This window comes from Myripristis murdjan, chromosome 16 (genome assembly GCF_902150065.1).
Source record: "Myripristis murdjan chromosome 16, fMyrMur1.1, whole genome shotgun sequence".
NCBI lineage: Eukaryota > Metazoa > Chordata > Actinopteri > Holocentriformes > Holocentridae > Myripristis > Myripristis murdjan.
Genome location: NC_043995.1, coordinates 20,028,386 through 20,047,436, shown reverse-complemented (window position 1 = coordinate 20,047,436; position 19,051 = coordinate 20,028,386). Strand labels below are relative to the sequence as shown.

The 19,051-nt window shown below is 42.2% G+C and overlaps 2 protein-coding genes across 2 annotated transcripts in view; both read right to left on the bottom strand.

Annotated features, from left to right (window-relative positions):
• Window positions 1–1,902: 1,902 nt before the first annotated feature.
• On the bottom strand, window positions 1,903–15,850 carry cers2b (ceramide synthase 2b). The gene is made up of 11 exons (XM_030071750.1): window positions 15,342–15,850; window positions 9,045–9,218; window positions 8,116–8,233; window positions 7,898–8,016; window positions 5,942–5,999; window positions 5,641–5,691; window positions 5,430–5,522; window positions 3,994–4,122; window positions 3,124–3,230; window positions 2,855–3,008; window positions 1,903–2,679 (listed from the first exon to the last, which is right to left on the bottom strand). The coding sequence occupies exons 2-11, from the start codon at window positions 9,215–9,217 to the stop codon at window positions 2,536–2,538; spliced, it is 1,146 nt and encodes a 381-aa protein (XP_029927610.1). The 5' UTR covers window position 9,218; window positions 15,342–15,850; the 3' UTR covers window positions 1,903–2,535.
• A 2,422-nt stretch (window positions 15,851–18,272) lies between these two features.
• Window positions 18,273–19,051, bottom strand: part of LOC115373388 (CUGBP Elav-like family member 3) — a 30,060-nt gene continuing 29,281 nt past the window's right edge. Inside the window, exon 14 of the mRNA XM_030071749.1 lies at window positions 18,273–18,870. The gene's annotated coding sequence lies outside the window, so the exon portion shown is untranslated. The remainder of the gene's footprint in view (window positions 18,871–19,051) is intronic.

Below are 19,051 nucleotides of genomic sequence, written 5' to 3'. Positions count from 1 at the left end.
AAAATAAAAATAATCTCAGATGATGCTTCTTGAGTCAAAATCTCATGGGGTTGGTAGTCTGTTGTGGGTATATTTGTAGATCCTACATATTAAAACGTCCGGATTTTATTGTGCATGGTGCCTCTACAGATATGCGATACAGAAACAAAAGAAAGCCACTTTGGACAAAGAGTTGTACTTGTGATTCATGATCTTTGCTTTTATTATTAATAACAATACTTAGGCATCATTAAACACAAAAATACAAAATAAAAAATAACACTGTAATTAGGACACAGTTGTTTCTTCTGCATCATTGGGGATGAGAGGTTGCTGGTTGGTCAGGGTTAGTAAAAAAAAAAAAAAAGAACATGGTGGAATGAGTGTGAGTTTGACAGGAGAATGGTTTTGTGGAAGAGGAAGGTGAGAGGTGAAGGACACGGTGGGGAGGGGGAGGGAGACTTGAGTTGGTTCTGTGAAATGAAGTGGTGACAGCAGGAATGAGAAGAGGAGAGGATGAGAGGAAATAAAGACAGGAGAGAGAGAGAGCATCCCATACATTACAGATAAGGCACTTTACATACAAAAAAATTAAAGCATAACAACAAAACTACATTTTCATTATCTCACAAACTCATTCATCATACCTCTCATAACTGAATGACTGAGCTGCTAATAACCTAATTTAAAGATCGTTCATCTCCTTGGTAATAACATCAAACAAGAACAGAACTGTAAACCCGTTTCATACTGTATATAGGAATCATACCAAAATCACTCTCGTAAAGCCAAATCAACACTTTAATTCTCACTCAGGACAACATAACCTAGGCTACCAGGCAAAGGCCTTGAGCAATCTGGCACACATAAAAAAAGACACAATTAACCTGCTTCCTTTTAATCACCTCGCAAAATTCAGACCAATCCACCTCATAATGATTGATTGGTGGCTATCGAGCCATCTCTTTCCAGTGGGTGGATCATGGCGTCATCAGCGTGACTCAGGATTCAACTGGACCAAACTGCTTCATCAAAACCAGAGACAAAGATCTTCAACTCTGTTAAAGCTAACAGGAAACTGTAATTCCACTGCTCTGTTCGGGCTGGGCAGTCAGCGGTAATTCACAGATCGTCCTGTCGACTCAGACTGTGGCTTCAGAAAAGCTGAGAAGTGTGAAACGCGTCCTTTTTCACGGCTCAAACATCCTTATTTGAAGCAGACATACTGCACACTTTATGTTATGCTGAAATGAGATCACAATAGGGCGAAACTCGTCTGGACTGAAAACAGATCACATACTTGTGGGTTCCTGACTTGCTGGACCCTTGATGGGTTACTTGGACCTTCGATTAAAAAGCACTAACAAAGATTTAAAACAATTCATGTAACGTAGGATAAAAGAATCTGACTGTGTGCACTGTTTAACTAAAAGCTGTTTGATTTAAAACATTTTGATTTAAAAAAAGAGAAAAAGGGCAAAAGCAACTTCTCTTCAATATCAGATGGACTTGTCTGTGGATAAGTATTACTGCTAGGCCTGCATTAAGACAATATTCACAGAGAGAACGAGTTAAAATGAATCTAAAAAATGAAAGATTCAGAAAATCAACGAATACCAACTCAATCAGAAATTAAAGTACCGAATCTAATTGCTTTAATTCTTTTACTGAATTGAAAGCAAATTGGCACAAACTTTGCTGCTTACCACTGTCATTGTAGAGATACATTTTACAAGGCACAGTACATTATCTGTGGCCTTATGGACTGAGATGGAGAGCGGAAGCACACAGTCCTACTGCATATACATTTTTTTTTTAGTTTAATAAGAGACACTACAGATTCGTGCAAAGACACTGCAAGAGCTGAGCAAAACACAAAATTGCATAGACAAAAAAATTTGAGAAATAAATGCCCGGTCTCACTTTCATAAAGCGCACTCTCACTCTGCCACCTTCTTGTGTTCCTTTAGTCGGAAACACAAAAAGTACAATGAAAAAAAAAAAACAAAACAGGCTAAAGGCAGAAAGCTTTCAAATGGCATTTAAACAAATGTAAAAACAGCCACTGACTGGCTGTAAGGCACATAGCTACGGTAAGAAAAGCTATAACAGAAGCAGCAGCACTCCCCCTCCTGTGTCCTCTCAACACTTTGCTCCTCTCAGTTTTCCTTCCTGTCTTCTTCAGTTTTAGGGCAAACGGGTCAAGGGGTTCACATCACCTTTCCAATGCGACATTTCTTTAAAAAGTGTGTGAATGTAAGTAAAAGGCCGTGACACTTGTATGTAGTGTTTCTAATCTGCTGGATCTCTGTGCCCTGCGAAAGTAAGTGTGTATGAGTGTGAGTGTGTTTTCGTTGTGTTGTGCAAGAGTAACAGTGTCAAATTTTCTTCAGATACCTGCTGTTCATGGACTTCGGGATGCCTTACCCCCTCCCTTACCCACATCCCTTCTCCACTCTTCTTCACCCTCTCTCTCTCTCTTTATCCCTCTCTCTTTCCCCTGTGAGGGATATGAGTCCTTATTACTCTTTTTTTTGTCCTGACAGTTGTTTCCTATCATTCTGTTTTGCTGTGGTTGTTGTGGACCGCATGGCCGTTCTGCACCGGTCCGTTTTTCTTTGTCTCCTTTTTCTCCTCCTCCTCTTCCTCTTCGGACTCGTCTGTCTCGTCTTTGTCACTCCGTTCGTCATCCACTTTTTCCTGAGAAAAAGGAGGAAGGGGACATGTGGAGAGGAGTGCACTTAGAAACACTTCATTAATCAAGGACACCTTCCGCTCTCAGCTGCACTGGAGCTCTGGCCAATGTCAGAATGTTCTCAATGTGTGTGTGTGTGTGTTTTAGTGTGCACGTGAGGATGCCTTGGTGTCTACTTACATTATTGGTAAGGAAGCGGAGCGCTATGCGTATGATGAGGACAGCCCAGAATATATGTAGACACTGTAGCACCAGCAGAAGGCCATTGAAAAAGTAGTAGCCAAAGAAGGGGTGATAGACGGTCAGTGGATAAATCCATGTACAGTACATAATCCTGCAAGAGAGACAGTGAGGGTTGAATTCAACGTAGCTTCAGCAGTATGGCTTTGCACAAGAATGCATGCATGTCTGTGTGTTTAGGTGTGTGTCCGTGTCGATGTCACATGTACCGGAAGGGGAAGATGACAAGGCGAGTGATGATGAAGATTGCTGCAAATACGATGAAGATGTAGTTACAGGCATTCCTCCAGCCAGCATAGTTGAACATCTTTGCAGACTGTCAGAAAGAGAGGGAAACAGAGGGAAGACAGACTTAGCACAAAAATGCCTATTTTGAATGCTGCAGTATCCTCCACAAGGTGGCAGTATATCATCAGTGTATTAGAGTCAAGGTATTCTATTTTTCAGTTTAAACTCTTGATTTTCCCTTAAATAGCGCCAAAGTAAGATTTTTTTCCTCATATTGTAAAACTCTCACATATTCAAACCCCAAATGCCATCATTTTATGGCTATACGATTACATCAATTAGAAAAGATCTGGATGTCCTCTGCATCATTTTATGCTAATTTTCCTGAATTCAGCAGGATGTATTTGGTGTCTTTGCAAACGTTGAATTTAAAATAAGATTATGTGGGTTTTAAGAAACCTCTGCTGCGCGGTGATGACAAATCCACTGATGGGATGGGGTTGAAAAGGGTTGAATTTAACAGAGCTGATCTACATTTACATTATGTGTGTACAAAATGTATTAGGTGCAAACATTTGAAATGGAGACATATTTCTGGCTGGTATGGACAAATGTCATCAACATTAAGTACACTGTGGGGTGATATTCATAGTCAGCCTATTCCTATTCATTTTATTCACATGATGCTGGCTATAATTCCTACCTGTATGTCACATTACCATAAATACATAAACACAGGTTGTAAAGGTCCACGGGGGAACCCGTCAATTGATTCCAGAGATGTTTACTTCCCAGAAAGTGGCAGTGAGGTAATAAGAATATGATGAATACCCTGTACTTAAGACATTTACCTCAAGGAGGTAATCAGAGGAGTCGTGCACCAGCATGATGAGGGTTCCAGCACGAATGTAATTGACACACCAGGAGAAGCTGATGAGGAGGATGGTGGCTACATGGTGGACAATTTGCTCCTTGAAGTCCTGAATGGAGAGAGACAAGCTACTTATAATTATCTCGGGAGAGGGACAGTTTGACAATACACTGTATATTTGTGTTGCGCGTCTCAAGTGGGTCTGTGTGTAAGCGTTAAATCCTACTTAAGCGGCATCTGGGTTAGGATATTGTTCTGGAGGAACACACTGTTCTCCCAAATCAGAGTGCTACCCTAAATGCCTCTCTGGCAAACCTCATGCCTCTATGCTAAGCTCACCAAAGTTGAGTAGAGTCCACACACACACACACACACACACACACACACACACACACACACACACACACACACACACACACACACACACACACACATAACAACAGTCTAATGTCCACTCAGTCCATGCCTGATGTCAAAATGATCAGATAGTGAGAACAGAATGTTTGCCTTGCCACGGCATCCTGTTGATCATTATGTGATGATCATGTACTCATACACTGACACAGTCAAAGGAGGTCAGCATGCATATACGTACACAATGTACAGTATGTTTCTACATACTGTGTCTAAATGACATGTTGGTAGCATATTACAGCTGAGTGAGCAGGTAATAACATTTACTCTATTGATTTTTAGGCTGTCTGCTGTACCTTTTTCCTCAACTGCAAGCCTTTTGCTTCATCTCACCTGGGTAAGAAGAAAGGAAAAGATGTGCACATCCAGCCTAAGTTGGGTTCAGGTGCAAGATAAATAAAGGTAACCAACCTTTCTATTTTTCTTGCTTTTTCATTATAGTGGTGACTTTTTCTCATACCTGGATTATTTAGTCTTTTATGCTGCATTACTGATGATCTGTGACTGATTGTGATATTGCAATACATGTTATTTATGTGATTTTTTTTAAAGCTATTTAGTTGTTTTCATTTTGATGGTTATCACATTATGTTTTCTTGCCCTCTAGTATCAGAGGCTGTATCCCATGCAAACATTAATACTATTACTGCTGCTTTAAAAAAATAAATTCTGGTTGACGCAATATAATGCTATTTATATGGTACATATTTTATATGATAAATCTGTCAGCAGTCAACACCAGGTGTATGCTCTATCCGACACGACTATGTACTCATTGTGGTGTTTGGCTAATGGAGCCAGGACAATATTACAGTATGTCCCTCCCAGTCAAGGCTTGATGCCTAGTGAAGAACTATGAACAAAATATAAGGTGAATAAATTACTGAGAGGTAAATTGTCAACGTTCAGATGCTTTTCCTTTTTGTCGTTTCACCTGTGGATACCTGCACTAATGAAGAGAGGAGCCATTCACAAAGATAAATTGGCCAAAAGTTCACTCACCTTGCGTTTGACATCGGAGGCGACACTGAAGAGCAGAGAACTGTAGAAACCCAGTTCTATCATGTAGTACCAATACTGAGAGGGCAGGAGAGTCTGACACAGAGAGAAAAGCACACTTTGATATCAAAATCCCAATATCAGGAGGTATATATTTGGAATGTGCACCTTGTGTTTTGGACACTCGGTGTATGTAGCCATTTAAAAAACGTACCAGCAGTGGAAAACCTTCCCACATCTCCTTCAGGTCATAGAGCCAGGGTTTCTGGAGGAGAGGATGACACAGCAGAGGACGACATCTGTATTTATATCAGATGACTCAGCACAAGCACAAGTCAATACAGCCTGCCTAAGTGTGTGAAAGGTGACGTTACCACAGCAAAAAACACACAGCACACCAACTACCATGGAAACTGTCCGTTATGACGACATGACAGGTGACAAAATGAGGATGCAGGGGTGCGAACACGGAGACAGGTGGGAGGGGAGTCAAGGGTTAAAATGGCAGTACTCACATCGATGAGGGCGGCCAGGCCAGCAATGAAAGCAAGAAGGTAAAAGGTAAATCTCCAACTGCAAGAGAACACACACACACATACACACTTGCTACTCAGTCATTGCGGAAAAGACAATAGACACATTTTCTACGAGCACACATGCACAAACACAAACACACACACACACATTTTTACTCGGTCACGCACTCATAGACTCGAGGGTGCAAGCTGGAAAGAAATACCAGGCCAAACGAATGGCCTAGAAAAATCGGGTGAACTACGCTGAGAATGTCAACTGAGGGCACACACACGTGCACGCACGCACGCACGCACACACACACACAAACAGTCAGTGAAAACACGTGCTGACTTCCCCACACTGACAATGAGAGCAGTCAGACAGTGTCCTCCCTGTTAATGTCCTGTAACAGAGACAGAGAGGGGTCGTTTCCACTTGCAGTCTCTTGTACAGGAGGAGAGAGATGACTTTACATAAAATGCACACAGTGGACAGACAGACAGACAGAGAGACAGAGGGAAAGAGAAGTGACGAGCAAAGAAAGAAAAGGCAGAAAGAAATAGATACACCAGTGGGGGAAATAACACAGAGGGACAGAAAGCCTGTTGTCTGCACGGGCACAATAGATTGATTCAGAAACGAGATGTCGTAACACACGCGCAGTGAAAGACACACCATAACCGGGGACTGACAAAAACGCTATCACATGCACTTCAACACACACACACACACACACACACCAACTGCATCATATGCAGAACATCAGTCCATGCAATAAACTGGAAATTCGTAATTTCACTTCCTGAAAAATGGTGACACACATACAGAAATACACACCCATTCTAATTCATCTTCTTGTTCTTTAGGCGCATGAAAATTGCATCCACTTTTCTTACAGATTTTGGACATGACAAGAAAAGGCCTTTAGTTATTTACTTAAAAAGCCTTTGTGAAACGCTCATCTGGTATCCACTAGTGATCAGTGTGGGAAGGGGCTCTCAAAAGGCCAGAAATGTGAATAAAAAATGAGCGAAATGAGGCCATTTGAATACAAAGGTAAAATATTTAATTTGATCTCATAGCACACAAAATTGATGCATGTAGATGCAAGGAACACAAAAAGTTTGCTTTATGCAGACTACACAGCAATTTTGTGTTACTGTTGCATTCAAGTGGCTTCCCGCCTCTCATTTTTTTATTTTTATTTGTATTTTTTTTTCTCACCTGGCACAGATAATGATCATGACAATGAAGCTAATGGTGATGAGAATCTACACATAGGAGTTACACACAGAACACAACACATGGGATGAGATAATGTATTAACAGCACATCTATAAGTTGCTACATCTTTTTCTATATTTGCATAGTTTTGTGTGCCTGCCAGGCTATCTGTGTATATCTCACTCACTCACTGCTGTTTATAGTGTACTCGTGTGTATTTGTTTGCCTGTCTGTGTGTGCATATCAGTCTGTCTATCATAATGTATACATGGTCGAGCGTCATCTATTGCCACGCTGTAAATCCTGCTCGCTGCAGCTGCCAAACTTCAGTAGCCTTGTCTTATCTGGTGATCATACTGTTAGTTTAACCCTGCGTCTGCTGCAGTAATGGTCAGATATAAAAATAACCAATCATGGGGATAAAGCCGCTGTTGCTAGGCCCTGTTGCTAGTGCGTGTGTTTATGTGCATGTGGGGATGATATGTGGGTGGCTGGATTTGGGTGTGTGTGTGCGCAAAGAGTAGTGGGAAGAGGCAATGATAGCAGCAGAGTGGCATTATAATGAGTGTGTGTTATAAATAGAGGGCTACTTTTGTCCTCAGCCATGTGCTCATATAGCTAAAGGAACGCAAGAGTGGCAGCTGCTTCAACCTGCTGTATGGCCTACTGTGTGCGTGTGTGCGTGTGTATACAGCAAGTTTATGTAGGTATGTGTGTGTTTATGTGTGTACCTGGCCTCCCGAAACTTCTTGAGCAGGCTTGGTCTATCCTGGTTCCTCCGCCTCCTGAACCATCGCTGCACTTGTCTCTCTGAATAGCCGGTCTGCTTACAGAGACTTGTTACTGAACTCTGAGAAATGCACAAAGAGGGGAGTGTCAGCATCAGTTTTTCTGTTTTCTCACAACGACATATTCTCTGTTTCCAAGTATGCATGGTGTGCATGTCTACCTGTGTGGGATTCTTGGTAATGTTACAGTAGTAGGACTCCAGTGTGGGGTTTTGAGGGGCTTTGAGTCGCACCGTCTCTTTCACCCCAAGGAGGGAGGCCAGAGGCGTAGCCACCATCCTGTAATGAAAAAAATGGATGTTAAAACAGAGGCAGGGAGGAGAAGAGAAAGATAAGAGACGACGAGAAACAGAAAACAGTGAGAAGACGCATCTCTGCTTCTTCTTTTTTTCTAACTGTAAGCCAAGTAGCTTTTCTTCATGCATGCTTCTTTTAGGTTGAACCCAAGCGACCCAAAGTTACGTCCAGCTAACAGAAAAGTTCACAAATAACATTCGTTGCGCACAGATCAGGCTAATAGAAGTTACATGAAATTAATGGCTTCAGTGTTTGGGGTGCTTGCATGAGTAGATGGTGTTTTTATCTGCAAGCGCTAGTGCCTTGTCATCCCTGTTTTGAAATTCTCCTCTTAATCCTGATAAACAAAGAGCGCCAAGCAGCACTCGCATAGATTAATACTGTTCTGAAAACGTTCTTCTTAGTGGAACACTGAAAGGAAGGGGGTGTCCTGGGTAATAGCAGTAAAACAACAAAGCAGTAAAATATAACGATCATCTGATGTCAGAAAGATTAGCTACTGCAAACTGGAGCTCTGTATTTGTTTTCGGACTATATTTAGCCTAATGATTGACAGGATGTATCTTTCCTTTAAAGTAGGTTGAAGGGAAAGAGGAGTGAATGAATGGCTCAAAGAAAGCAGGTAGTGACAGAACCAAGGACAGATTCAGGGTAAGAAAAACAGGAAGAGAAGAGGGCAGCCAGGGAAAATGGACAAAGAAAATGAGGGGGCAAAGGCGGTTGAGCAGATATGTAAATGAAGACTTTGACAAGGAAATAATAGATAGAGAGACAGACAGAACGAGGGGCTGACCGTTCAAAGATCTGACGGACAATGAGGAATACAAGGGTGATGGGCAGCACCACCCACAGGTCCCTGGCCTTGGCGTAGACGCGTCCATCCCTGTCCTCCAGGTCGGCCCAGCCCAGGCCCTCTGGAAACCACAGCCGCTCCTGCCAGAACCACTCGCTCAGCCGCCACAGCATCCTGCAACACAGGCCAGCAGACGCTTTAGCACCACCTCTACGGGTTTATTAGGCTGAACAACGGAAGCTACAAACACACACACACACACACATTAACACACATTAACACGTGCACTCTATATACATGGCTAGGAAAGTTTCAGCAAACAGAAATGGTTCCCTCTAAAATCGGAGCTCTCACGCTTCGAGGCCATCTGCTCTACAGGCCTGGCTGATGTGTGCAGCAAGAGACTGTTTTGCTACCATGTAATTAAAGAGAATTAGATGATGGCACTCTTAATTATTTGCTAACATTTCCCTCCCGCTGGAAGCCTGGCTGCAGGTTTTTCCTAATGCATATAACAGAGCGCAGCATACAGGGAGCTGAGGAGGCCCACGTGAGGGACAAGAAACCAGACCAAGAACTGAGCAAATCTTTTCCTTCATTCTTTCAGCAGAAATGCTTTGCTGAGCAGTAGACAGCTGCTCCGAGACTTACTTTTACTTGGGGAATAGAGATAGAAGAATATTTCTGCTTGTAAGATCAGGGAGTGGCAATGAAAAAGAGTTAAGGGTGGTGGTAAGGGAGAACTAGCATCTGAAGGACATGAGTCATGATTCAGCCATATGTGCAGAACCTCCCCACACACACTTCATCTCTGGAGTCTCTTGCAAATCTAACTCCGATCCCGGCCAGTGCAACTGTAAATGCCAAAGCGTCCCTCCCCCGTGACCACTTTCCTCCCCCTCCCATCCCTACCCTGCTACTCCCTCTAAAAAATCAAGAAGGATTCCCCCTTTGGCTGAGCAAGCGGAGGCCATGTGTAATGTTCTCTCTAGACCACGCCTTGCTCTCTCAAATATGCAGCTGTCCTTACACACACACCAGAGACATGCTCTTGGATATTACAGAATGCAGCACAACTGTATTGTTTTCGCAGGGGCTAGATTCTTTCCAGTGGCTGAATTCACAATAATAACAGATGGCTTTCTGCATGTGTCCTTGACTATCTATCGTTATGGAAAGTCCCTAACAAACATGTTAGATGCAACTCACTTCCATATTTGTGATGCAACTAAATCCATTCACTATTTTTTTGTGTGATTTTTTAAAAAAATGAAATTATGCTATATTTGTGCTGATGTTTCAGATTAGTAATATTAATAGGTTAGGTATTTTTCCACCAAGGCAGTATTAAAATGTTGATTCTGACCATTTAAAGAGCACAACCTCATAACTAGTTTTAGTGACAAGAAATCAGTCCCGGTCCAACATGGCACTCGTTTTCACTCTCTCAATGACTGTTACAAGCAACTGAATGGTTAATTTCCCATTTTAAGAAATGATATTTTTTTCTTTTGTGAGTCAAAAAAATCGTGTCCTCTTGATTTGTGTTGACGAATAGCAAGAGGTTGCAGCAAAGTGATAAGTTTCTTATCACTAAAATTAGACATGAGGTTCTGTCATGTGCTGTTATCAACATTTTAACATGGCCTGGGCTGAAAAATACTGAACGCATCCTGTAGTTTATAGCTTCTATCCATCATGAAGGGATCCTTAAAGCTGAAACGATATAAGAACTGTCAGGGAATCGGGCGTCTCACCAAAACGTAACAGATGTGTTTCTGGTTGCAGGCCTGTGACACAGCGTCTGAGATAGTATCACGGCTGAGTCTGTCAGTTTTTTTCCACATCGTGTCAGCCTAGTCATGGCCTGTGCTTCCTGTGGCAACAGCATGGCTGGCCAAGCATCAGGCTTTCCCTCCTCTCTCCCCTCAGCACAGGTGGTAGATGGGAAGGGTGACATACTTTTCCCAGTCCTTTTGCCAATTCTTCCACTTCAGTAGCGCTACATCTCACTTCTTGTCATCCTCAAGTCTCCTGCGCATAATGCCCAAGTCTGTGAGGTCTGCTGCACAGCATGTGTGTGTTCATGTTAGTGTGTGTGTGTGTGTGTGTGCAAGAGTCACCTAAGCAAAAGCAGATCACCAGAGTGGCTCCTGAGCACAAATAGCAATGGTTCAAAGGGCAGAAGTGCCAGTGAGTGCAGAAGGTCGTCAGAAGGCACTGACTGCCCTGTGTAACACTGATTTGCTGTATTAATAACCACCGGCTGTAAACTGTAAATGAGTTTTAAGTAGGCTGGACGCACGCTCATGCACATGTTCACTCAAAGACACTCACACATGCCCCCTACCCCACACACACACACACACACAGAAACAGAACAAAAAGGATACACAACAACTGAACAATGAATCATTTGTATTTTGCATTGCTACAACCTATGCAGGTCCATGTGTGGGTGTGAGGAGGCAATTGAGGATTCAAGAGGATATTTTTAGGAATACTTGTTTAGATCGTGTAGTCTGTGAATCCAGCATGCTAAGGCACTTTTCCCCACAGCAGCCCTAACTCCATATTCTATTGGCCCACAGTATCATGTGACCAGACTCTGGCCATTTCACTGATCCAATAAAAATGAAGGATGCCTCTGGCATAGGAGGTAGAGAGGAAACTAACTCTCTCTCTCACTCTCTCTTTCTCTCTCTCTCTCTCTCTCTCTCTCTATCTCTGACTACACATTACAAGGATGTGGTGATTGTAAACAGAGATCCAACTCTGTGATGGCAGAGCAAAACTATCCAATCCAGCTGATGTTTAATACAAGCACTGTATATCCATGACACTACTTTAATCCATTCTTGGAAAATCTCAGTTTACAAGCCCATAATGTTTTTACACAATAAGCTGCAGAGCAGGAGTGAGCCTCTCAGTTTCTTAGTAGCAGCAGAACAGACATGGTGGATTAGGCCATCGGGGAACCTGGTACAAAATCCCAGAATATCTGGAGAATGTAAACATACTACCACCACACCGAGGGAGCGCTGTAACCCCCCCATCCATTCTCCACGGATGAATAACATCCGATGTAGTTTTTAGGGCCGCCTGATGCTTTGTTTATCTGAGCGTCTCTCTGAGCCGCTCAGCCAGCAGGGAGAATGGAGACAGCACTGGCTAGGAAGAGTTTAAAGTCATGAGACGGCAGCACTGTGCTCCGACTGTGAGTCACTCAAAACATTATCATCCATGTCGACAACTATCTATCTACTCATGTCCATCCATACTTAAGTTGTTCACTGACAGCTGAATCATTCAAACCACAACCTCTAAATAATACAGAGAGAGAGAGAGAGCGAGAGAGAGAGAGATCAGTCATCTTAAAGACCTCTTGACAAAAGCAGTCAAAGCTGATGACTCGGTACATCAGGATTGACTTTTTGATAAGACAGAGACACAATAACTGCATACTGATATATCACATAGGGTCACAAGGCTATCGCCAAGATGAGGCAGAGTCTGTGGGATAATTCAGATGCTCGAAATTAAATCACGGCCTTGAACATTCACTCATATCAGATTACATATACCGTAGGAACTACACGGCGCAGCTTGTGACTGCATGTTTTCACTTAAGAGTCATAAGCACATGCACACATGCGCACACAGACACATACAGAGGGTGCCTAGGGATGGAACAGGGCTAGACTGATATATTGGTGTGCTTATATTGGCCTCTTATGAAATATTGGCCGTTCGTGATGTTCACAGCCAAAGGAGGTTTCTCCCTCACCACAGCTACTTAAAAGCAGGCTATAAAACACTCAATAAAATTTTCTTTTCTTTGAATGTCTCATTATACATTTAATCATTTAATGATGTTTATTGACAATTACTTATTCATTTAAGAGTAGTAAAAGAAGCTATCCATCTTCGCCACTAAATGGTTATAGTGGGTCATCCTGTCTTAAACAGCTGCTAACCCTAAAAAAGTGAATTGGGTTTCAGTGTCACATGATAGTAAAAATGCTGTTTCAAAGAATTTTTGACACTGACCAGAGCAAAATTCTTGGCAGGGAGACATTTAAGTACTTGTAGCTTGAATCCTGGCGCAAAATGTTGGCTATCGGCAGCTTTATTACAAAAATACTGGTATTCAAAAGGCCATAGTAGTGAAACCCTAGAGGGGAACGTGTGCATAAAGCATGTCACCCTGCTATGCTGACATCCTTTAGCCCTCGTGGCCCCGCACGCACCCGTGGTTCACAGATCAGTGGGACAACTGAACCATTAAATGCTGAATACACATATTGTGGGATGAAGTGGCAGTTCAGGAGGCTGACATGCTTTCATGCACATGGTTCATTAGTTGTAATTCAGGTCATGCCTTGGACATTTCTATCCAAGGCGTTCTGAGGGTGAGTCATACACCTTCCTCACACAGCTCATCGACCTTCCAACTCGGCGAGTCACACAGTTCGGTTTAATTTCATCAGAGGAGAAGAAGAAGACAGCCAAGAAGACAGTCATACAAACTTAAAGATTACACAAAACTAGAGGATTAGGGATTCTGTGTGTGTGTGTGTGTGTGTGTGTGTGTGTGTGTGTGTGCGCACGTGGGGGGTGGGGGGCGCGGCAAACTATCCCAGTCAAGGACAGACAGCCCATCTTCAGTGATCTGTTTCATCAGTGTTATCCCATCCTCTGTGTTTTAGATAGAGATCAGAGGACAGTCAACTTCAGTACCTTTTACATTGATCTGCAGCCCTGATGAATTATTGATGGGAGATTCAATCAGCGGCCAGACTGACTTGAATAGCCCTGCTCATGGAGGTGTGAGGATATTATTGTCATGCTGATTCTCCTCTCCTGACTGGATGCAGGCCAATTCATCCCTTTGAGGAACAATCACCCTGCTTAGGGCATTTGGACTTGCCCTCAAGCAGATACAGCTATTCCTTGTGTTGAAGGGAAGCCATATGCTGTGGGATAATGACCATCAAACCGGTGGTCATCTGCAACACAGAGGTGTGGATATTTCTGTGCTCAGTCAAGGCAGCATACCTGGCTTCAACCCATTCGGTGACTAAGAGAGCTGGAGAAATAGAAGCAGGCAGGCAAGCACAAGGTGCGCCTGTTACAGGATGAGGGTTGATGTTATTTTCTAGCCAAGAGTGAGGCAGACCAAAAACTAATCAAAGCCTATTAAAAAAAAAAAAATACCTTTTTTGTGTGCTGTCAGGTTTTAGCAAGGCTTCACGCAGTGATTAACATCCTCTTGCTGTTTTGTTTGGCCTGGATAAGAGGCTTTCCATGATAAGGGGATTTGTCTGCCTAATACATCACTTATGTTGTCCTAAAAACTAACAATCACTGATAGTTCCTGTATTTTCTTACACACACACACACACACACACACACACACACACACACACACACACACACATTACTCATTTGCATAGACAGCCTATTACTGTGACTGTCATACAGCTTTGGCACAAGTCTGAGTATGAAGGAGTGCTCTTGCAATGGTGTGCTTTAATAATAAATTAATCTCAGCTGGTTAAAGCCTAACAAATCAAAATTCATTGCTACAATATTCCTATATGGCCTTATAATGCGTTTGTGGCATTCAGTAATTACTTCAGAGTGAACTTGAAGGTAGTTTATGGTCTCATTATCTCCTCAAGTATTGCTATATAACATCCCTATGAGCTCTTATTGTTTTGCCTTCCATAATCTAGCCTGATCTCTTAAAGGAAGTAGCGGAAACGCAAACTTCAGACCACCATGGTGTCAGGAGGAGGGGTCAGGCGAAAACAGAAGTAATTTTGATTTTAAGATTGGACTGAAAGAACATGGTGGTGTCGATAGTATTGAGGATACAATAAGGCGTGATTCTTTGTAAAATACGGTGTTATACTCTCATAAAGAGATAATATGGTATTCAGACTCTTCTCTCATTCCTGTGAATGTGAAAGTCTCCTGAGCCACGCGCCAGGCTGCCCTCATGTCTCGGGACAGCACGAAGTCAGTCCTAATGGTGGAGCTTTCACACTGTACAGTTTCACATGGATCCACCTTTACACCTCCATGTCACTCAATAAACATGTCTGGTGTAGCCTCACAAAAACATAATGTCCAAACACCATTGTTTTTAATCAATCAGTCCCTACTACACGAGTGCGTAATGACGTCTGGGCCAAGTGGTCGCTACGGAGCGTACGTACACACACACATATACACACCAAAAAAGATCTGTTCACCAACATTTAGCGTCAAAGGTAAGATAACGGTACTCACTTTGGTGTCCTCCCTTGTGGCACAGCGTAAAAACTAAGGCAACAAACTGAATATGTGATTAAAGACAAAAATGATCCAGAGATTCCGCCCTCCCGGTCCCACCTCAAAGTAACCTAACGGTCCTGTTGAATGCGCCCAGCCTGCTTGTTGTGCTCCGAGGGGCGCAGTTTGAGTCCAAGTTCAGGGTCCGGCCTGATTTTTACATCTCTCCATGATGAGAAAAGTTAGTTTTTCTCGCGACAAAAAAAATGGTTTAAAAAAAAGTAAAAAAAAGAGAAAGTGTGGTCTGTGTGTGGAGATTCAGTGAGATGCTACACTGCGGCACGCAGTTCTCCTTCCTCTTATTCCAACAATGTGGAGACAAACACCCGGTTTTTATTTTTCTCGACGTCGTCCCACCTATTCGTCCCCCTCCTCGGTCCCGGCGAGTTGACGGGGTCTGGCTGGGCGTTTGGCCGGGGAAAGGCGGAGGTCAGGCCGGCTGGAGAGCGGACTGAGAGTCGCAGGGAGAGGGAGGAGTGAGGGGATAACGGAGAGGGAGGGACGCGGATGACGTCCAGGCACGTGAGGCCATTTGGCTGACACACACATCCGCGTTTTGTTTCCGCTCTGAGAAAACTTTTACCCCAATTCCACTTGTAAAAATAAATTAATAAATTAGTAAAAGCCCTGCAGGCTGCTCCTGGATCGGTGTCATTAACAACATTGCATTTTTCTCCTTAAACAAAACAATGCCCCCTGCCTCTCTCTTCGGGACTTTGTTTATTGGCTGAGGGTTACACCAATATTTGTTTCATCTTTCTGGCTCTGATCCTTGACCTCCTTTTCTGTTGCTTGCTGTTGGTCTAATAGCTGAAGCTGAATCTTCTGAGCAGTGTGGTATTGAATATCTAAATGCTAACTAGCTTACCAACGTGGCACAGAAATCCCTGGTACCTGCTCATACAGAAACTGAAAGTATTTAAGTATGTGTGGTACTTAATTGTTTATTTTATTTTTAATCTGTTATGGCATCCCTATAATATTGCTTTAGGGACTTAAAATCAAAGGCCAGCAATAACAGCAGTTGTAAAACAGGAATTTCTTGGTTCATAATTGCATTATAGCATGTAACAGCATTTAGAAGAACCATTTTTGTTATGATGAACTCTAAACAAAAGTAATAACCTTTGACCTTTAAATCACACAAAGCAATTAGGCTACTGCTGTTTGCCTGTGTATAAGCTTCTTACAATAAAGTGTAGCTCTTTTTAGTGGGTAAAGGCCACACAAGACCCCTTTTGCTCTGCTGGCTTTGTAAAAACCTTAGAAGGCTGCAGGGTTTACTCTTTACCTGACTAAGCTCTTTCTCTCCTGCAGACAGGAAGAGATAGGTGGCCTCGCACAAGTGAGGCAGCAGGGTTCAAAGGGAGGAGGTCACTTAGGTTCCTGCTTGGACTCATATAACAGCATTTGCCTGCTTGTTTTTGCATTTGTCTTTAATTGGATTAAATTAGACTTGGACCAAATATTAGAGAACCTAGACCTACCAGCCAGGAGGGAAACCCGGTGACCTGCAGATAAATATTAGGGAATATCAAGGGAAATAATAAGGTATTAGCCACCGTACATAATTAAGCCTTTAATGCATCAACTCATCATGCTGTTCTGAGGAAAAACAAATAGTATTTTAGGACGATTGCTCCAATCAATCAATCAAACCCAGGAAGGACAGTAGTTTACTGTGACAGTGTTCTCAAAGATAGGCCAGCACAGCAGCAAATAAACAGTTAATTCCACTGGTAAATAGGTACCGTAAAGGCATACAGAAGATAACACACTTGGCACAATGTCTTTAATGTGAGTGAAAACATCTCACTCATTCTGTTTTTCTCTCTGGTTACTTGTTCTGCAGTTACGCCCCCTTCTGGTCAAAAGATGGTTGTACTCTTGATGATTCATACAATCAAGATTTTTGTGTCGGTAACAACAAATCCACAGAATTTATTGTTTAATTGTAAAAAAAAAAAAGTCAAGAGTCTCTCTAAGCCCCACCTCCGTCTGTCACACACACACACACACACACACACACACACACACAGTCGTGTTTCCATCACTTCAGAGGACATTACATTGACTTACATTCATTTCCTGGAGATTTATCCTAACCTTAACCCTAACCACTACCTGCCTAACCCTAACCCTAACCTTAACCCTAACCTTAACCTAACCATAAAGTTATCTTAGCTTTAAATCAAGTCTTCACCCTAAAATTAATGATTTTCACTTATGGGGACTTGCTTTTTGTCCCCATAAGGGAGGCGAGTCCCCACAACATGAGTGTGTAAACAGATTTATGTCCCCACAACATTAGCAATACCTAGTACACACACACACACACACACACACACACACACACAGACACACACACACACACATAATAAATCTCATCAGCAGTTTCAGTATGATACTTTTTATTTTAACTTAAAAAGAGAGTGGATCAAAAACAGGATTCAATAAATTAGAAATAAATATAATTGTAATAATCAATACATAATTATAATTACTCGATTGCAGAGTCTGACAGAAACAGGCCCTCAAATGTTTTTTTTTTTCTAGAAAAATCTAAAATCAAAATATTGCAACCCATTCAAACCCTTCTCCCAATAAACAAAATAATTGATAAATTAGTAAATAAATAAAAAATAGCTCAAATATTAAAACCTCCCAACAAAGGTGCAGTCCCCACCTCCCCCAAGTTTCACCTAAAATCTAAGTAGAAATTTAAAATAGGTTAGTGATTTCCCCCTTTTACAATTTGGAATGCAATATCCCTTTACGAAGATGATGATGTTACTAGTAATAATAATAATAATAATAATAATAATAATAATGTTACTGTGTCCTGTTCAGTGTTTATCTAAAGTAGTATTCTTTTTGCATTTTTTCTTGTTTTTTTAAATGCTGCTCTTTGTAAACTAAATTATTTACAGGTCATTAGGATTTTTTCCAAAGTCTCTCTAACCTACTCATTTAGCCTTCTTTTTTGTATTTTCTTTTTTTTAATTTATTATGAAACGTCGGTCCCTCTATATTTGTCATGTAATAGACATGGTATAGACATGTTATAGTCTATTGAAGTGATATATCAGCATTATTCGTCAGTACCTTCCATACACCGTTGGTCTGAGTTATCTTAACTGCACTAAACACCCTGTTGGCAAACTCAGCACAGACCACGGCCAAACTGAGCTGTCAGCTGTACGGCTAAGATTACTGACTTGTGTGAACTTGTGTGTGTTTGTGTCAGTGGGTGTGTGCAGTTTGTGTGTTTGTGCACTTTATGTACATTTGTATATCATCCTTGTACCGTTTGAGGTTCGGTTTGGAGAGCGCGTTATGTGTGTGTGTGTGTGTGTGTGTGTGTCTGCATGTGAGTATGTCTATGTGTATGTGTGTGTCTGCACTCCCCCGACGCTCAAAGGCAGGAGACAGTCTGAAAGCACAATGAACCCTGGGATTCCACCTCGACTGGAGTCTTAAACTTCACCTGTGAAGGGAGGGAGAGTCGGGGGGTGGAGGGATTGATACATAAACAAGGAGAGAGGGACAGAGAAAAAGAGAGAGAGAGAGAGAGAGAGAGAGAGAGAAGAGCTATGTTAAGGCATCTGTCTGCTTGAGCTTTGCATCTTGCCAAACATGCCCCTCCCCAAGCTCAAAACACCTCTGAC

What these genes read in the sequence shown, in the direction of transcription:
- cers2b (XM_030071750.1), bottom strand. Translation starts at nt 9,217, where the DNA reads ATGCTGTGGCGGCTGAGCGAGTGGTTCTGGCAGGAGCGGCTGTGGTTT. An exon ending in AAGAAGTTTCGGGAGGCCAG is followed by an intron (nt 6,000 to 7,897) that starts GTACACACATAA and finishes GTTCTCTTGCAG; the next exon opens with TTGGAGATTTACCTTTTACC. An exon ending in CCTCTGATTACCTCCTTGAG is followed by an intron (nt 3,231 to 3,993) that starts GTAAATGTCTTA and finishes TCTTTCTGACAG; the next exon opens with TCTGCAAAGATGTTCAACTA.